General features: G+C 52.9%; 1 protein-coding gene across 1 annotated transcript in view; it reads left to right on the forward strand.

Annotated features, from left to right (window-relative positions):
* LOC139240489 (serine/threonine-protein kinase WNK3-like) overlaps positions 1 to 18,180 on the forward strand; it is a 167,302-nt gene that overhangs the window by 148,014 nt on the left and 1,108 nt on the right. The window contains exons 17-19 of the mRNA XM_070869024.1: positions 9,648 to 10,450; positions 13,608 to 13,860; positions 17,662 to 17,782. Of these exons, the coding sequence (XP_070725125.1) occupies positions 9,648 to 10,450; positions 13,608 to 13,860; positions 17,662 to 17,782 (1,177 nt within the window). The remainder of the gene's footprint in view (positions 1 to 9,647; positions 10,451 to 13,607; positions 13,861 to 17,661; positions 17,783 to 18,180) is intronic.

Genomic DNA, 18,180 nt, shown 5'->3' on the forward strand with positions numbered 1-18,180 from the left:
TCTCTTGTGTGGGACCTTGTCAAAAGCCTTTTGAAAGTCCAAATACACCACATCCACTGGTTCTCCCTTGACCACTCTACCAGTTACATCCTCAAAAAATTCCAGAAGATTTGTCAAGCATGATTTCTCTTTCATCAATCCATTCTGACTTGGTCTGATCCTTCACTGCTTTCCAAATGCGCTGCTATTTCATCCTTAATGATTGATTCCAACATTTTCCCCACTACTGATGTCAGGCTAACCAGTCTATAATTACCCGTTTTCTCTCTCCCTCCTTTTTTTAAAAAGTGGTGTTACATTAGCTACCCTTCAGTCCCTAGGAACTGATCCAGAGTCAATAGACTGTTGGACAATGATTACCAATACATCCACTATTTCTAGGGCCACTTCCTTGAGTACTCTGGGATGCAGACTATCAGGCCCTGGGATTTATCGGCCTTCAATCCCATCAATTTCCCTAACACAATTTCCCGCCTAATAAGGATATCCTTCAGTTCCTCCTTCTCACTAGACCCACTGTCCCCTAGTACCTTCGGAAGGTTATTTGTATCTTCCTTCGTGAAGACAGAACCGAAGTATTGGTTCAGTTGGTCTGTCAATTCTTTGTTCCCCATTATAAATTCACCTGAATCTGACTACAAGGAACCTACGTTTGTCTTCACTAATCTTTTTCTCTTCACTAATCTTTTTCTCTTCACATATTTATAGAAGCTTTAGCAGTCAGTTTTTATATTCCCTGCAAGCTTCCTCTCGTACTCTAGTTTCCCCTTCCTAATTAAACCCTTAGTCCTCCTCTGTTGAATATTAAATTTCTCCCAGTCCTCAGGTTTGTTGCTTTTTCTAGCCAATTTATATGCCTCTTCCTTGGCTTTGTTAGCTATGGTTGAGCCACCTTCCAAGTTTTATTTTTACTCCAGACAGGGATGAACAATTGCTGAAGTTCATCCATGTGATCTTTAAATGTTTGCCACTGCTTATCCACTGTCAACCCTTTAAGTATCCTTTGCCAGTCTATTCTAGCCAATTTACGCCTCATACCATCGAAGTTACCTTTCCTTAAGTTCAGGACCATAGTTTCCGAATTAACTTTGTCACTCTCCATCTTAATAAGGAATTCTACCATATTATGGTCACTCTTCCCCAAGGGGCCTCGCACAACAAGATTGCTAATTAGTCCCTTCTCATTACACATCACCCAGTCTAGGATGGCCAGCTCCCTGGTTGGTTCCTCGACATATTGGTCTAGAAAACCATCCCTAATACACTCCAGGAAATCCTCCTCCACCGTATTGCTACCAGTTTGGTTAGCGCAATCAATATGTAGATTAAAGTCACCCATGATTGCTGCTGTACCTTTATTGCACACATCCCTTATTTCTTGTTTGATGCTGTCCCCAACCTCACTCCTACTATTTGGTGGTCTATACACAACTCCCACTAGCGTTTTCTGCCCTTTGGAATTCCGCAGCTCCACCCATACCGATTCCACATCATCCAAGCTAATGTCCTTCCTTACAATTGCATTGATTTCTTCTTTAACCAGCAACGCCACCCCGCCTCCTTTTCCTTTCTGTCTATCCTTACTGAATGTTGAATACCCTCGGGTGTTGAGTTCCCAGCCTTGGTCACCCTGGAGCCATGTCTCAGTGATGCCAATCACATCGTATCCGTTAACTGCTATCTGCGCAGTTAATTCATCCACCTTATTCCGAATACTCCTCGCATTGAGGCACAGAGCCTTCAGGCTTGTTTTTTTAGCACACTTTGCCCCTTTAGAATTTTGCTGTAATGTGGCCCTTTTTGTTTTTTGCCTTGGGTTTCTCTGCCCTCCACTTTTACTATTCTCCTTTCTATATTTTGCTTCTGACTCCATTTTATTTCCCTCTGTCTCCCTGCATAGGTTCCCATCCCCCTGCCATATTAGTTTAACTCCTCCCCAACAGTGCTAGCAAACACTCCCCCTAGGACAGTGGTTCCGGTCCTGCCCAAGTGCAGACCGTCCGGTTTGTACTGGTCCCACCTCCCCCCCCCGAACCGGTTCCAATGTCCCAGGAATTTTAATCCCTCCCTTGTGCACCACTCCTCAAGCCAGGTATTCATCTGAGCTATCCTGCGATTCCTACTCTGACTAGCACGTGGCACTGAGATTACTACTTTTGAGATCCTACTTTTTAATTTAACTCCTAGCTCCCTAAATTTGTCTCGTAGGACCTCATCCCGTTTTTTACCTATGTCATTGGTACCTATATGCACCACGATAACTGGCTGTTCACCCTCCCTTTTCAGAATGCCCTGCACCCGCTCCGAGACATCCTTGACCCTTGCACCAGGGAGGCAACATACCATCCTGGAGTCTTGTTTGCGGCCACAGAAACGCCTATCTATTCCCCTTACAATTGAACCCCCTATCACTATCGCTCTCCCACTCTTTTTCACTGCCCTCCTGTGCAGCAGAGCCACCCACAGTGCCACGAACTTGGCTGCTGCTGCTGCCCTCCCCTGATGAGTCATCCCCCCCAACAGTACCCAAAGCGGTGTATCTGTTTTGCAGGGGGATGACTGCAGGGGACCCCTGCACTACCTTCCTTGCTCTACTCTTCCTGTTGGTCACCCATTCCCTATCTGGCTGTGTACCCTTTACCTGCGGTAAGACCAACTCGCTAAACGTGCTACTCGCATCATTCTCAGCATCGTGGATGCTCCGGAGTTCATCCACCCGCAGCTCCAGTGCCACCCGTCAGGAACTGCAGGCGGATACACTTCTCGCACGCGTAGTCGTCAGGGAAACCGGAAGCGTCCCTGACTTCCCACATAGTACAGGAGGAGCATAACACGTGTCCGAACTCTCCTGCCATGACTTAACCCTTGGATACACTTATCTAAGGAAGGATATGCTTGCCTTGGAGGCGGTACAACAAAGGTTCACTCGATTCATTCCTGAGGTGACAGGTCGGTCTTACGATGAGAAATTGTGTACTCTCTAGAGTTTAGAAGAATGAGAGGTGATCTATGGAAACACAAGATTCTGAGGGGGATTGACAGGGTAGATGCTGAGAGGATGTTTTCCCTCAGTACTGCCCCTCCGACAGTGTGGCGCTCCCTCAGCACTGCATTGGGAGTGTCGGCCTAGATTTATGTGCTCAATCCCTGGAATGGGACTTGAACCCACAACCTTCTGACTGAGAGGCGAGTGTGCTACCCACTGAGCCACGGCGGACACTGTTCGACCCCGATCCACATGATAGATATTAGGGCAGGTGACCAAATGCTTGGTGGGTTTTAAGGAGCGTCTTGAAGGATGCTATGAGGCTGCAGAGCGACTTGGATAGGTTAGGTGAGTGGGCAAATGCGTGGCAGATGAAGTATAATGTGGATAAATGTGAGGTTATCCACTTTGGTGGTAAAAACAGAGAGACAGACTATTATCTGAATGGTGACAGATTAGGAAAAGGGGAAGGTGCAGCGAGACCTGGGTGTCATGGTACATCAGTCATTGAAGGTTGGCATGCAGGTACAGCAGGCGGTGAAGAAAGCAAATGGCATGTTGGCCTTCATAGCGAGGGGATTTGAGTACAGGGGCAGGGAGGTGTTGCTACAGTTGTACAGGGCCTTGGTGAGGCCACACCTGGAGTATTGTGTACAGTTTTGGTTTCCTAACTTGAGGAAGGACGTTCTTGCTATTGAGGGAGTGCAGCGAAGATTCACCAGACTGATTCCCGGGATGGCGGGACTGACCTATCAAGAAAGACTGGATCAACTGGGCTTGTATTCACTGGAGTTCAGAAGAATGAGAGGGGACCTCATAGAAACGTTTAAAATTCTGACGGGTTTAGACAGGTTAGATGCAGGAAGAATGTTCCCAATGTTGGGGAAGTCCAGAACCAGGGGTCACAGTCTAAGGATAAGGGGTAAGCCATTTAGGACCGAGATGAGGAGAAACTTCTTCACCCAGAGAGTGGTGAACCTGTGGAATTCTCTACCACAGAGAGTTGTTGAGGCCAATTCACTAAATATATTCAAAAAGGAGTTAGATGAGGTCCTTACTACTCGGGGGATCAATGGCGAGAAAGCAGGAAGGGGGTACTGAAGTTTCATGTTCAGCCATGAACTCATTGAATGGCGGTGCAGGCTAGAAGGGTTGAATGGCCTGCTCCTGCACCTATTTTCTATGTTTCTATGTTTAGGAGAGAGAGGCCCGAGAGGTTTAGGGTGGGGGGGATTCCAGAGCGTAGGGTCCAGGCGGCTGAAGGCACGGCCGCCAATGGCGGAGCGATGGAAATCGGGGGATCTTCAAGAGGGCCGATTTGGAGGGGCGGAGAGATCTGGGAGGGTTGTAGGGTCGGAGGAGGTGACAGAGATAGGGAGGGGCGAGGCCATTGAGGGGTTTGAACATGAGGAGGAGAATTTTGAAATCGAGGCGTTGTTTAACCGGGAGCCAATGTAGGTCAGCACATGGGGTGATGGGTGAGCGGGACTCTGTGCGAGTTAGGACACGGGGCAGCAAGCACAGGGGGTGATGAGTGAGCGGGACTCGGTGCGAGTTATGACACGGGGCAGCGAGCACAGGGGGTGATGGGTGAGCGGGACTGGGTGCGAGTTATGACACGGGGCAGCGAGCACAGGGGGTGATGGGTGAGCGGGACTCTGTGCGAGTTATGACACGGGGCAGCGAGCACAGTGGGTGATGGGTGAGCGGGACTCGGTGTGAGTTATGACACGGGGCAGCGAGCACAGGGGGTGATGGGTGAGCGGGACTGGGTGCGAGTTATGACACGGGGCAGCGAGCACGGGGTGATGGGTGAGCGGGACTCTGTGCGAGTTATGACACGGGGCAGCGAGCACAGTGGGTGATGGGTGAGCGGGACTCGGTGTGAGTTAGGACACGGGGCAGCAAGCACAGGGGGTGATGAGTGAGCGGGACTCGGTGCGAGTTAGGACACGGGGCAGTGAACACAGGGGGTGATGGGTGAGCGGGACTCGGTGCGAGTTAGGACACGGGGTCAGTGAGCACAGGGGGTGATGGGTGAGTGGGACTGGGTGTGAGTTAGGACACGGGGCAGTGAGCACAGGGGGTGATGGGTGAGCGGGACTCGGTGCGAGTTAGGACACGGGGCAGTGAACACGGGGTGATGGGTGAGCGGGACTGGGTGCGAGTTAGGACACGGGGCAGTGAGCACAGGGGGTGATGGGTGAGCGGGACTCGGTGCGAGTTAGGACACGGGGTCAGTGAGCACAGGGGGTGATGGGTGAGTGGGACTGGGTGTGAGTTAGGACACGGGGCAGCGAGCACAGGGGGTGATGGGTGAGTGGGACTGGGTGTGAGCTAGGACACGGGGTCAGCGAGCACAGGGGTGATGGGTGAGCGGGACTCGGTGCGAGTTAGGACACGGGGCAGTGAGCACAGGGGGTGATGGGTGAGCGGGACTCGGTGCGAGTTAGGACACGGGGTCAGCGAGCACAGTGGGTGCTGGGTGAATGGGACTTGGTGCGAGTTAGGACACGGGGCAGCCAAGTTTCGGGTGAGATCAAGCATAATAATTTGAGAAGACTGATGGAGGTGCTGCTAATTACAGGAGGTTTCAGTACAGCTGGATCTTTAGCCAAGTTGTTCCAGTACAGCTACAACACTGGCATCTGCCCGACAATGTGGAAAACTGCCCAGGTATGTCCTATCCACAAAAAGCAGGACAAATCTAATCCGGCCAATTACCGCCCCATCAGTCTACTCTCAATCATCAGCAAAGTGATGGAGGGTATTGACAGTGCTATCAAGCGGCACTTACTCACCAATAACATAAGAACATAAGGAACAGGAGTCGGCCATATGGCCCCTCGAGCCTGCTCCGCCATTTAATACGATCATGGCTGATCCGATCATGGACTCAGCTCCACTTCCCTGCCCGCCCCCTTATCGGTTAAGAAACTGTCTATCTCTGTCTTAAATTTATTCAATGTCCCGGCTTCCACAGCTCTCTGAGGCAGCGAATTCCACAGATTTACAACCCTCTGAGAGAAGAAATTTCTCCTCATCTCTGTTTTAAATGGGCGGCCCCTTATTCCAAGATCATGCCCTCTAGTTCTAGTCTCCCCCATCAGTGGAAACATCCTCTCTGCAACAACCTTGTCAAGCTCTCTCATAATTTTCAATAAGATCACCTCTCATTCTTCTGAATTCCAATGAGTAGAGGCCCAATCTACTCAACCTTTCCTCATAAGTCAACCCCCTCATCCCCAGAATCAACCTAGTGAACCTTCTCTGAACTGCCTCCAAAGCAAGTATATCCTTTCGTAAATATGGAAACCAAAACTGCAAGCAGTACTCCAGGTGTGGCCTCACCAATACCCTGTATAACTGTAGCAAGACTTCCCTGCTTTTATACTCCATCCCCTTTGCAATAAAGGCCAAGATCCCATTGGCCTTCCTGATCACTTGCTGCACCTGCATACTAACCTTTTGTGTTTCATGCACAAGTACCCCCAGGTTCCGCTGTACTGCAGCACTTTGCAATCTTTCTCCATTTAAATAATAACTTGCTCTTTGATTTTTTTTGCCAAAGTGCATGACCTCACACTTTCCCACATTATACTCCATCTGCCAAATTTTTGCCCACGCACTTAGCCTGTCTATGTCCTTTTGCAGATTTTTTGTGTCCTCCTCACATATTGCTTTTCCTCCCATCTTTGTATCATCAGCAAACTTGGCTACGTTACACTCGGTCCCTTCTTCCAAGTCGTTAATATAGATTGTAAATAGTTGGGGTCCCAGCACTGATCCCTGGGGCACCCCACTAATTACTGGTTGCCAATCAGAGAATGAACCATTTATCCCGACTCTCTCTTTTCAGTTAGTTAGCCAATCCTCTATCCATGCTAATATATTACCCCCAACCCCGTGAACTTTTATCTTGTGCAGTAACCTTTTATGTGGCACCTTGTCAAATGCCTTCTGGAAATCCAAATACACCACATCCACTGGTTCCCCTTTATCCACCCTGTTCGTTACATCCTCAAAGAGCTCCAACAAATTTGTCAAAATGACTTCCACATCATAAATCCATGCTGACTCTGCCTGACCGAATTTTGCTTTTCCAAATGTCCTGCTACTGTTTCTTTAATAATGGACTCCCAACATTTTCCCAACTGGTCTATCGTTTCCTGCCTTTTGTCTGCCTCCTTGTTTAAATAGGGGCATTACATTTGCAGTTTTCCAATCTGCTGGGACCTCCCCAGAATCCAGAGAATTTTGGTAAATTACAACCAATGCATCCACTATCCCTGCCGCTACTTCTCTTAAGCCCCTAGGATGCAAGCCATCAGGTCCAGGGGATTAATCTGCCTTTAGTCCCATTATCTTACTGAGTACCACCTCCTTAGTGATTGTGATTGTGTTAAGTTCCTCCCCCGCTATAGCCCCTCAACTATCCACTGTTAGGATATTGTTAGTTAGTTGGAATATTGTTAATAACCTGCTCACCGATGCTCAGCTTGGGTTATGCCAGGACCACTTGGCTCCAGACCTCAGTATAGCCTTGGTCCAAACATGGACAAAAGAGCTGAATTTCAGAGGTGAGGTGAGAGTTACTGCCCTCGGCATCAAGGCAGCATTTGACCGAGTGTGGTATCAAGGAGCCCGAGTAAAACTGAAGTCAATGGGAATCAGGGAAAACGCTCCACTGGCTGGAGTCATACCGAGCACAGAGGAAAATGGTTGTGGTGGTTGGACGTCCATCATCTCCTGCAGAGTAAAGCTCCCTCTACACTGTCCCATCAAACACTCCCAGGGCAGATACAGGGGGTTAGATACAGAGTAAAGCTCCCTCTACACTGTCCCATCAAACACTCCCAGGGCAGGTACAGGGGGTTAGATACAGAGTAAAGCTCCCTCTACACTGTCCCATCAAACACTCCCAGGGCAGGTACAGGGGGTTAGATACAGAGTAAAGCTCCCTCTACACTGTCCCATCACACACTCCCAGGGCAGGTACAGCACGGGGTTAGATACAGAGTAAAGCTCCCTCTACACTGTCCCATCAAACACTCCCAGGGCAGGTACAGGGGGTTAGATACAGAGTAAAGCTCCCTCTACATTGTCCCATCAAACACTCCCAGGGCAGGTACAGCACGGGAATAGATACAGAGTAAAGCTCCCTCTACACTGTCCCATCAAACACTCCCAGGGCAGGTACAGGGGGTTAGATACAGAGTAAAGCTCCCTCTACACTGTCCCATCACACACTCCCAGGGCAGGTACAGCACGGGGTTAGATACAGAGTAAAGCTCCCTCTACACTGTCCCATCAAACACTCCCAGGGCAGGTACAGGGGGTTAGATACAGAGTAAAGCTCCCTCTACATTGTCCCATCAAACACTCCCAGGGCAGGTACAGCACGGGAATAGATACAGAGTAAAGCTCCCTCTACACTGTCCCATCAAACACTCCCAGGGCAGGTACAGCACGGGGTTAGATACAGAGTAAAGCTCCCTCTACACTGTCCCATCAAACACTCCCAGGGCAAGCACAGCACGGGGTTAGGTACAGAGTAAAGCTCCCTCTACACTGACTCAGCACCATGTGCCTGAACTCCAACCTCGGGAGGGTAGCCCTTGGTGCACAAGTGTAAAATGGTTCCTGTTCTCACACCAACCGGTCTGTTCTGTGGCCAAATTGTGCTCAATTGGCAGCCCTTTGCCTGTGGGCTCGTACCCCTCTGGACGTTGATTTAGACAGACGCCCATCTGATATCACACCCGAGGAGACTGTGTGTCCATTAGCCTGAGCTGGATTTGAATGCAGGTGAAAGGGATGGCATCTGACCCCTGAAAAACACAAGGACAAAGTATTATTTAAACGGTGATGTCTCGGGAAGTGTGGATGTACAGAGGGACCTGGGTGTCCTTGTATACCAGTCACTGAAAGCAGACACGCAGGTGCAGCAAGCAGTGAGGAAGGCAAATGGTATGTTGGCCTCCATTGTAAGAGGGTTTGAGTACAGGAGCAAGGATGTCTTACTCCAGTCATACAGGGCCTTGGTGAGACCGCACCTGGAGTATTGTGAGCAGTTTTGGTCTCCTTACCTAAGGAAGGATATACTTGCCATAGAGGGAGTGCAGCGAAGGTTCACCAGACTGATTCCTGGGATGGGCAGGACTGTCGTATGAGGAGAGATTGGGTCGACTGGGCCTGTATTCACTGGAGTTTAGAAGAATGAGAGGGGATCTCATTGAAAGGTATAAAATTCTGACGGGGTTGGACAGACTGGATGCGGGGAGGATGTTTCCCCCGGGGCTGGGAAGTCTAGAACAAGGGGTCAGTCTCAGGATACGGGGTAGGAAATTTAGGAGCGAGATGAGGAGAAATGTTTTCACTCCGAGGGTGGTGAACCTGTGGAATTCTCTACCACAGAAGGCTGTGGAGGCCAAGTCACTGAATATATTTAAGAGGGAGACAGATAGATTTGTAGACACACAAGGGGTATGGGGAAAAAGTGGGAATATGGTGTTGAGTTATAGCATCAGCCACGATCATAATGAATGGCGGTGCAGACTCGAAGGGCCGAATGGCCAACTGCTGCTCCTATTTTCTATGTTTCTATGACACCAGGCGCTTGCCCTGAATCTAATTCTGCTCTCTCTGGTGATCTTCACAGATGCCGAACATCAGAGCCATGAAATGATCCATTTGACAACCTCAAACTCTTTGGAAGACGTCAATCAAATCCCACTCGACTGTACAACCGCCGCCTCGATCCCGCCTGGCCCGCCCGCTGTCGCTGCTGTGGCCGCGCACTCCTACAGCCTGACGTCCTGTAGCTCCTCCACCTCCTCGTCCTCCTGCTGCGACGACTGCGCGGCGACCGACCGAGGCGGGGCCTCCCGTCCGCCAGCGGTCCCGGCCCCCCAGCCCGGCCCGGTGCCCCTCGACCTCCGGCAGGCCGGCAACCCCCCGCCCCCCGAGGCGGCCCCCGAACCCTCCGCCCTCCAGCTGCAGGGGCCGGTGCCCGCCGCCCCCTCGGCCAGCCTCACGCAGCTGGGCGGCCAGGCGCAGTCGCCCCAGCAGAACGCCACCCAGCCCTCCTCCGTGCCCGAGTCGGACAGCGAGGGGCCGCCCAAGGTCGACTTCGCCGACACCCGCATCAAGACCCTGGACGAGAAGCTTCGCACCTTGCTGTACCAAGAGCACGGGGGCCAGCCCGAGGCCGCCCGGGAGCCCGCCCCCCCCGGCGCCGACTCGCCCCGCTCGGCCTCCTCCAACGAGACGGCGGCCCCCTGCTCCGCCGCCGAGACCCCCGAGGCTGCCACGCCGGACCCCGACCCAGAGCCGCCGGAACCCCTGGCGCTGGCCGAGCAGACCCTCTGCGCGCCCCGCGAGCCGGCGTCGCCCACCGCCGCGGAAACCGAGGACCCGGCCGCCGCCTTTGTCACGTCCTCGTCCACCGGTCTGGTGGAGAAGGTGAGTGGCACAATCGTCGTCCCGCTGATCTCCGTCTCTGCCCTCTCGCTGGAGTGAGGCCCCGTGAATCCCTCTGCTACCTCACCCGTTTTCTTTTTATTCATTCGCTGGCAAGGCCAACGTTTATTGTCCATCCCCAATTAACACCGAGAAGGTGGTGACAAGCCGCCCTCTTGACTGCAACTGAGTGTCTCGCTCGGCCAGTTCAGAGGCAAGTTCAGAGTCAACCACATTGCTGTGGGGCTGGAGTCACAAAGCGGCCAGACCGGGTAAGGGCGACAGATTTCCTTCCCTAAAGGACATCCGTGAACCCGACAGCTTTTGCGACAATCCGGTAGTTTCATGGTCACCGTTATTGACAGGAGCTTTTTATTCCTGATCGATCAGTCTATCTATCTAGATATCTATCTAGCTTCCGGAGATGACGGGGTTTGACTTATGAGGAAAGGTTGAGCAGGTTGGGCCTCTACTCATTGGAATTCAGAAGAATGAGAGGTGATCTTATCGAAACGCATGAGATTCTGAGGGGGCTCGACAAGGTGGATGCAGAGAGGATGTTCCCACTGATGGGGGAGACTAGAACTAGGGGGCATGGTCTCAGAATAAGAGGCCGTCCATTTAAAACTGAGATGAGGAGGAATTTCTTTCAGAGGGTTGTAAATCTGTGGAATTCGCTGCCTCAGAGAGCTGTGGAAGCCGGGACATTGAATATATTTAAGACAGAGATAGACAGTTTCTTAACCAATAAGGGGTTATGGGGAGCGGGCAGGGAAATGGACCCGAGTCCATGATCGGATCAGCCATGATCATATTGAATGGCGCGGAGCAGGCTCGAGGGGCTGTATGGCCGACTCCTGCTCCTATTTCTTACGTTCTTATTTAATTAACTGAATTTAAATTCACCAGCTGCCCTGGTTGGGATATGAACTCGTGTCTCTGGATTATTAGTCCAGTAACGTGAGCACTACGCTACTGTACCCCTCTTGACGTGTGAACCCAAACCCTGATCAGCGGCGGGCTCTTCGACCGCGGGGTGCATTGCAGCCCAATCTGATCCTCTTCTCGCCCGATACCTGCACTTTCCAGGAGGTGCTTGCTGGATAGCGAATGGAACACCGGCTTCTCTTTTTCCCCGTCCCCCTTCCCCCTCACAACCATGGGGGGGGGGGGGGGGGGGGGGTGTTGAAGCCAGCCGCTGCCTGGCTTAACTCTGGGCAAACCGCTGACCTTCCTGGCTCGTTTGGACTTTCACTCCCAGCAGCTTTATTGGGTTGGCGTAGACAGGAAATAATTGACTTTCCTTCCCGTGACGTTCTCCACCGTCATCGTAGGCAGTCCCTCGGAATCGAGGAAGACTTGCTTCCACTCTAAAAGTGAGTCCTTAGGTGGCTGAACAGCCCAATACAAGAACCACGGTCCCTGTCACAGGTGGGACAGACAGTGGTCGAGGGAAGGGGATGGGTGGGACTGGTTTGCCGCACGCTCCTTCCGCTGCCTGCGCTTGGTTTCTGCACGCTCTCGGGCGACGAGACTCGAGGTGCTCAGCGCCCCTCCCGGATGCACTTCCTCCACTTAAGGCGGACTGGTCTTTGGGCCCAGGGACTCCCAGGTGTCGGTGGGGGATGTTGCACTTTATCAGGGAGGCTTTGAGAACATAAGAACATCATAAATAGGAGCAGGAATAGGCCATACAGCCCCTCGAGCCTGCTCCACCATTCAATAAAATCATATCTGATCTGAGGGTGTCCTTGTAACGTTTCCTCTGCCCACCTTTGCCGTGAAGGAGTTGCGAGTAGAGCACTTGCTTTGGGAGTCTCGTGTCTGGCGTGCGGACAATGTGGCTTGCCCAGTGGAGCTGATGGAGTTCTCCAAAGCTTCTGGCGTAATTGTGCTGTGACCAGAGTTGCACGAGACATTCCTGGGGTGCTTGTCCCTCTTCATTCTCAATTTGTTCCCCTCTGCAGCGCAATGGTATGTTGGTGTCTCCCTGGAAACCACAAGTGTGAGCCTTTGTCCGAGCTCCCCACGGTTATTTGTGGCCAGCGGTCCTCCCCTTGAAAATGTTAACTCGTGCAGGGACTGCGTCTCCCTGCCGTACCTCGAGCCAGCCCGCCCGTTCTTCGCGCCCCAACCGTGGCGGGCTGCTTGCTCGTGGAGAACACCAGAGCCGCGTCCACTCCTGACCTCTGTGCTCGCCCTACATACCTGCGTACACACACGAGCACTGTGCAACGAGAGTCACGGAGAAGCAATCAGCAGCAGACCCGGGTACAGAGGCCAATTGTCGCGTGAACTAGGCTAGCTCGGCACATAAGAACATAAGAATTAGGAGCAGGAGTCTGCCATTCGGCCCCTCGAGCCTGCTCCGCCATTCAATAAGATCATGGCTGATCTTCTAACTCATCTCCACTTTCCCGCCCGATCCCTTGGATTCCCTTAATATCCAAACTTCTATCAATCTCAGCCTTGAATATACTCAACGGCTGAGCCTCCACAGCCCTCTGGGGCAGAGAATTCCAAAGATTCACCCCCCTCTGAGTGAAGAAATTCCTCCTCATCTCAGTCCTAAATGGCCGAGCCCTTATCCTGAGACTGTGGGACCCCTGGTTCTAGACTCCCCAGCCCGGGGGGGAAACACCCTCCCTGCATCTACCCTGTCGAGCCCCCTCAGAATTGTGTATGTTTCAATGAGACCCCCTCTCATTCTTCTAAACTCTAGAGAATATCGGCCCAGTCTGCTCAATCTCTCCTCATAGGACAATCGCCCCCATCCCAGGAATCAGTCTGGTGAACCTTCGCTGCACTCCCTCAATGGCAAATATATCCTTTCTTGGGTAAGGAGACCAAAACTGTGCACAATACTCCAGGTGTGGTGGATCTTCCCGTTCTTTTAAGAGCTTGGCACTGAGGGGGGGTGGGGGGGCGAAGCTCATTAGCTTCTGCGAATCATAAAAATTTACGGCGCGAAAGGAGGCTGCTCGGCCCCATCGTGCCCGTGTTGCTTCTTGCGCCGGCCCGAGGATCGCCCTTGGGCACTCCGGCGGTGGCCGGCGCGAATTCCAGCCGCCGAAAACTGCCGGCCGCGGCAGGACCCCGCGTTGGCTCCCAAGGCCCGCCTCCGCTCTCTTAACCGCCCTCTGCTCTCTTGCCTCCTCAGCCACCTTCACAGCAGCTGGAGAAGAGCGTCTCCGAGCCTTCCGACCCCGGGACACAGGCGTCGCAGCCGCAAGGGGGACTCGCCCCGCACCAGACTGGAGGTGGATATCATGGCCTAACTTATTCTAGTCATAATGCAAGCTCAAATGTCAAAAATGCTATGGGTAGGAAGTCCTGGACCATCAAAATTAAAAGATGGGCGGAAAAGTTACTGCACCCGGCTGTCTTATTCGAGAGATCGTCGGCCCGTAAAGGTAGTGTATACACAGTAGGCAGGGAGGAGGTGGCTTGTTGCCGATGCACACAGGCCTGTAGACCTCGTGCTGGTCTGCCACGGTTGAGAACTGTCGAGCTGGTTGACCAATAGGAGATTTCCCGGTCTGCCTTCAATTCTTGTTTTTTTTTAAAATCGCTGCGTACGTCCCACTCGAGTGGACAAGTTGCACGCTTTTAATTAATTGGTGCGTGGTAACGCAAGACACTTTTACAGCCTTTTCTTTGTTGTTCTAGATTGGAATTCAATTTTTGCTGTAATGTTTCAGGCTTAATCGACGACCTTGTCAAATTGAAGGTGTGGAGAGCGGGAAGGGGGTGGGTGTGCGGGGAGGGGGGGGAAGCGATAGAGGGCCAATGTGGACCCACTTTGCAGAAGTAACATCGATCCGGAACAAGAAATTCTAATCTTTGCAGTCTCCATGTGCTCCGAAACTGTCCACAACAACAACTTGTGTTTATATGTCGCCTTGAACAGAGTGGAAACCTCCCAGGGATCACAGGAGTATTACGAGATTTAAACATTTTGACACCGAGCCACATGAGATATTGGGAGCGGGTGACCATAAGTTGGGTCAGAGAGGGAGGTTTAAAGGAACGTCTCGAAAGAGGAACGAGAGGCGCAGAGGTTTAGGGAGGGAGTTCCAGAGCTTTGGGCCCAGGCAGCAGAAGGCACGGCCACCGATTATTATCAGGGATGCTCAAGAGGGCAAAATTAGAGGAGCGCAGATATCTCTGGGCTGTGGGGGATGGGTGGGTGTAGGCTGGAGGAGATTACAGAGATAGGGAGGGGGCGAGGACCATGGTGGGATTTCAAAAAAGGGATGAGTATTTTGAAATTGAGGCGTAGCTTAACCGGGAGCCATTGTAGGTCAGCGAGCACGGGGTGATGGGTGAGCGGGACTCGGTGCGAGTTAGGACACGGGGCAGTGAGCACAGGGGTTGATGGGTGAGCGGGACTCAGTGCGAGTTAGGACACGGGGCAGTGAGCACAAGGGGTTGATGGGTGAGCGGGACTCAGTGCGAGTTAGGACACGGGGTCAGCGAGCACAGGGGTTGATGGGTGAGCGGAACTCGGTGCGAGTTAGGACACTGGGTCAGCGAGCACAGGGGTTGATGGGTGAGCGGAACTCGGTGCGAGTTAGGACACGGGTCAGCGAGCACAGGGAGTGATGGGTGAGCGGGACTCGGTGCGAGTTAGGACATGGGGCAGCGAGCACAGTGGGTTGATGGGTGAGCGGGACTCGGTGCGAGTTAGGACACGGGGGCAGCGAGCACAGTAGGTGAGCGGGACTCGGTGTGAGTTAGGACATGGGGCAGCGAGCACAGGGGGTGATGGGTGAGCGGGACTGGGTGCGAGTTAGGACACGGGGTCAGTGAGCACAGGGGGTGATGGGTGAGCGGGACTCGATGCGAGTTAGGACATGGGGCAGTGAGCACAGGAGATGATGGGTGAGCGGGACTCGGTGCGAGTTAGGACACGGGTCAGCGAGCACAGGGGGTGATGGGTGAGCGGGACTCGGTGCGTGTTAGGACACGGGGCAGCGAGCACAGTGGGTGATGGGTGAGCGGGACTCGGTGCGTGTTAGGACACGGGTCAGCGAGCACAGGGGGTGATGGGTGAGCGGGACTCGGTGCGAGTTCGGACACGGGGGCAGCCGAGTTTTGGATCACTAGTTTACGTCGGGTAGAATGTGGGAGGCCGGCCAGGAGCGCAGTGCGTTGGGCCAAGAGTAGGTCGTTCGGCCCCTCGAGCCTGTTGCGCCATTCAATTAGATCATGACTGAAATATAAACAGAAAATGCTGGGGATACTCGACAGGTCAGGCAGCATCTGTGGAGAGAGAAACAGAGTTCCGGTTGATGTCCTTTTGCCAGCAATGGAAAATGTTGGAGATGTAACCGGCTTTAAGCAAGTACCGAGGTGGGGAAAGGGGAGGCAGTGTAGAAAAGAACAAAAGGGAATGTCTGTGATTGGGTGGAAGGCTGGAGAGATTTATATGACAAAAGGGATGATGGTGCAAAACTATCCTCTCGAGTTTAGAGTATGAGTGGGGATCTCATGAAACAGAAGATTCTGAGGGGGATTGACAGGGTAGATGCAGGGAGGATGTTACCCCTGGGCTGGGGAGTCTAGAACCAGGGGGTCACACAGTCTCAGGATAAGGACGGAGATGAGGAGGAATTTCTTCACTCAGAGGGGGGTGAATCTTTGGAATTCTCTGCCCCAGAGGGCTGTGGAGGCTCAGTCATTGAGTATATTCAAGGCTGAGATCGCTAGATTTTTGGACTCGAGGGGAATCAAGGGATCGAGCGGAAAAGTGGAGTTGAGCTTGAAGATCAGCCGTGATCTTATTGAATGGCGGAGCCATTCTGTATCTAACCCTGTGCTGTACCTGCCCTGGGAGTGTTTGATGGGACAGTGTAGAGGGAGCTTTACTCTATATCCAACCCCCTGTACCTGCCCTGGGAGTGTTTGATGGGACAGTGTAGCGGGAGCTTTACTCTGTATCTAACCCCCTGTACCTGCGCTCGGAGTGTTTGATGGGACAGTGTAGAGGGAGCTTTACTCTGTATCTAACCCCCTGTACCTGCCCTGGGAGTGTTTGATGGGGACAGTGTAGAGGGAGCTTTACTCTGTATCTAACCCCCTGTACCTGCCCTGGGAGTGTTTGATGGGACAGTGTAGAGGGAGCTTTACTCTATATCTAACCCCCTGTACCTGCCCTGGGAGTGTTTGACGGGACAGTGTAGAGGGAGCTTTACTCTATCTAACCCCCTGTACCTGCCCTGGGAGTGTTTGACGGGACAGTGTAGAGGGAGCTTTACTCTATCTAACCCCCTGTACCTGCCCTGGGAGTGTTTGATGGGACAGTGTAGAGGGAGCTTTACTCTGTATCTAACCCCCTCTACCTGCCCTGGGAGTGTTTGATGGGACAGTGTAGAGGGAGCTTTACTCTGTATCTAACCCCCTGTACCTGCGCTCGTAGTGTTTGGAGTAAGTATTCTGTTTCCAGATCGCGTTCATTTTCTTGCAGCCGCCGAGCCCTTTGTTCTCGTTCATGATCCTCTTCCTGTGGTTCCCTTGGGTCATTCACAGATACAGGTGTGTGCACGGGGCTGGCAACACCACTACTGCTACCCGTCGTGCAGTCTTCCGCCCAAGCTATAAACACCAACCATATCAGGAATGGCTGGGCGTCCGCAAGAACAGGCAGCAGAATTCTAAACTCCGAGTCTGACCCTTGCCCTGAACGTGGTTTATTTAGCGTGGTAGGAAGGCTAGGCTGGTCAGCGCACGGACCTTATCGTTCAGATATCCTGACTCACAGCGCGGGGCCAATTGTTTCCAGCTCTGTTCAAGACTCCGCAGCAAACGGGAGCCGATTAGTTCCCGCCTGATTTTCCGACCTTTGCACAGCAATTTACAAGCCGCTGTCAATCGACGGAGAAAGCGGCAAATCTGTAGTTGACCCCAAGGATTGCCCGAGAGGAATTGGCAGGTCATTGGACGTGCTTGCTTGCAGCAATGCTGGCCTTTCGGGGACAGGCCAGTTGACGCATAGCCTTCCCCTTCCCCCACCCCCGCAATCAGCCTCCCGCTAGTGCCCTGAGTTCGGCCGCGAGGCCTCCTTCTGCGCTGCACAGTGCTGTGATCGCTTGCTCCGTGGGTGTGCCGCTTGTGTGCCGTCCGACGGTGAGGCCCTCGCTCCGCCCGAACTTGGTTTTCCGGGCGGCTGTTAATTTCGGCCCCCTTTTCTCTCCTCTTTGTGCCCCGTGCAGCTGGAGACAGTCGGAGCAGCCAGCGAGGGAAAGATGCCGCCCAGCTGGAGCGAAGCAATTCATTCAGCGTCTTTATCGATGACCCGTCCCCCGTGCAGTTACAGGTCGGGCGATTTCAGGTGTGTGTGCGCGCATTGGGGACGTTTCAATTTCTACAGATTAACAACTTGCATTTATATAGGGACGCGCTTATTTTCACCACCTCCAGTCCGTCTCTCTCCCCTGTTCTCACGCTCTCTTTCTCTCTCCCCTGGTCTCGCACTCTCGCTCTCTCTCTCGCTCTCTCGCTCACTCTCTCGCTCTCTCACTCCCCCCCCCCCCCCCCCGGGTCTCTCTCTCCTACTCCCCCCCCAGGTCTCTCTCTCCTCCCCCCCCCCCCCCGGGTCTCTCTCTTCCCCCCCCTGGGTCTCTCTCTCTCTCCCCCCCCCCCCCCCCCGGGTCTCTCTCTTTCTCCCCCCCCCCCGGGTCTCTCTCTCTCTCTCCCCCCCCCCCCCCCCCCCCCAGGTCTCTCTCTCCTCC

This window comes from Pristiophorus japonicus, chromosome 32 (assembly GCF_044704955.1).
Source record: "Pristiophorus japonicus isolate sPriJap1 chromosome 32, sPriJap1.hap1, whole genome shotgun sequence".
NCBI classification, from domain to species: domain Eukaryota; kingdom Metazoa; phylum Chordata; class Chondrichthyes; family Pristiophoridae; genus Pristiophorus; species Pristiophorus japonicus.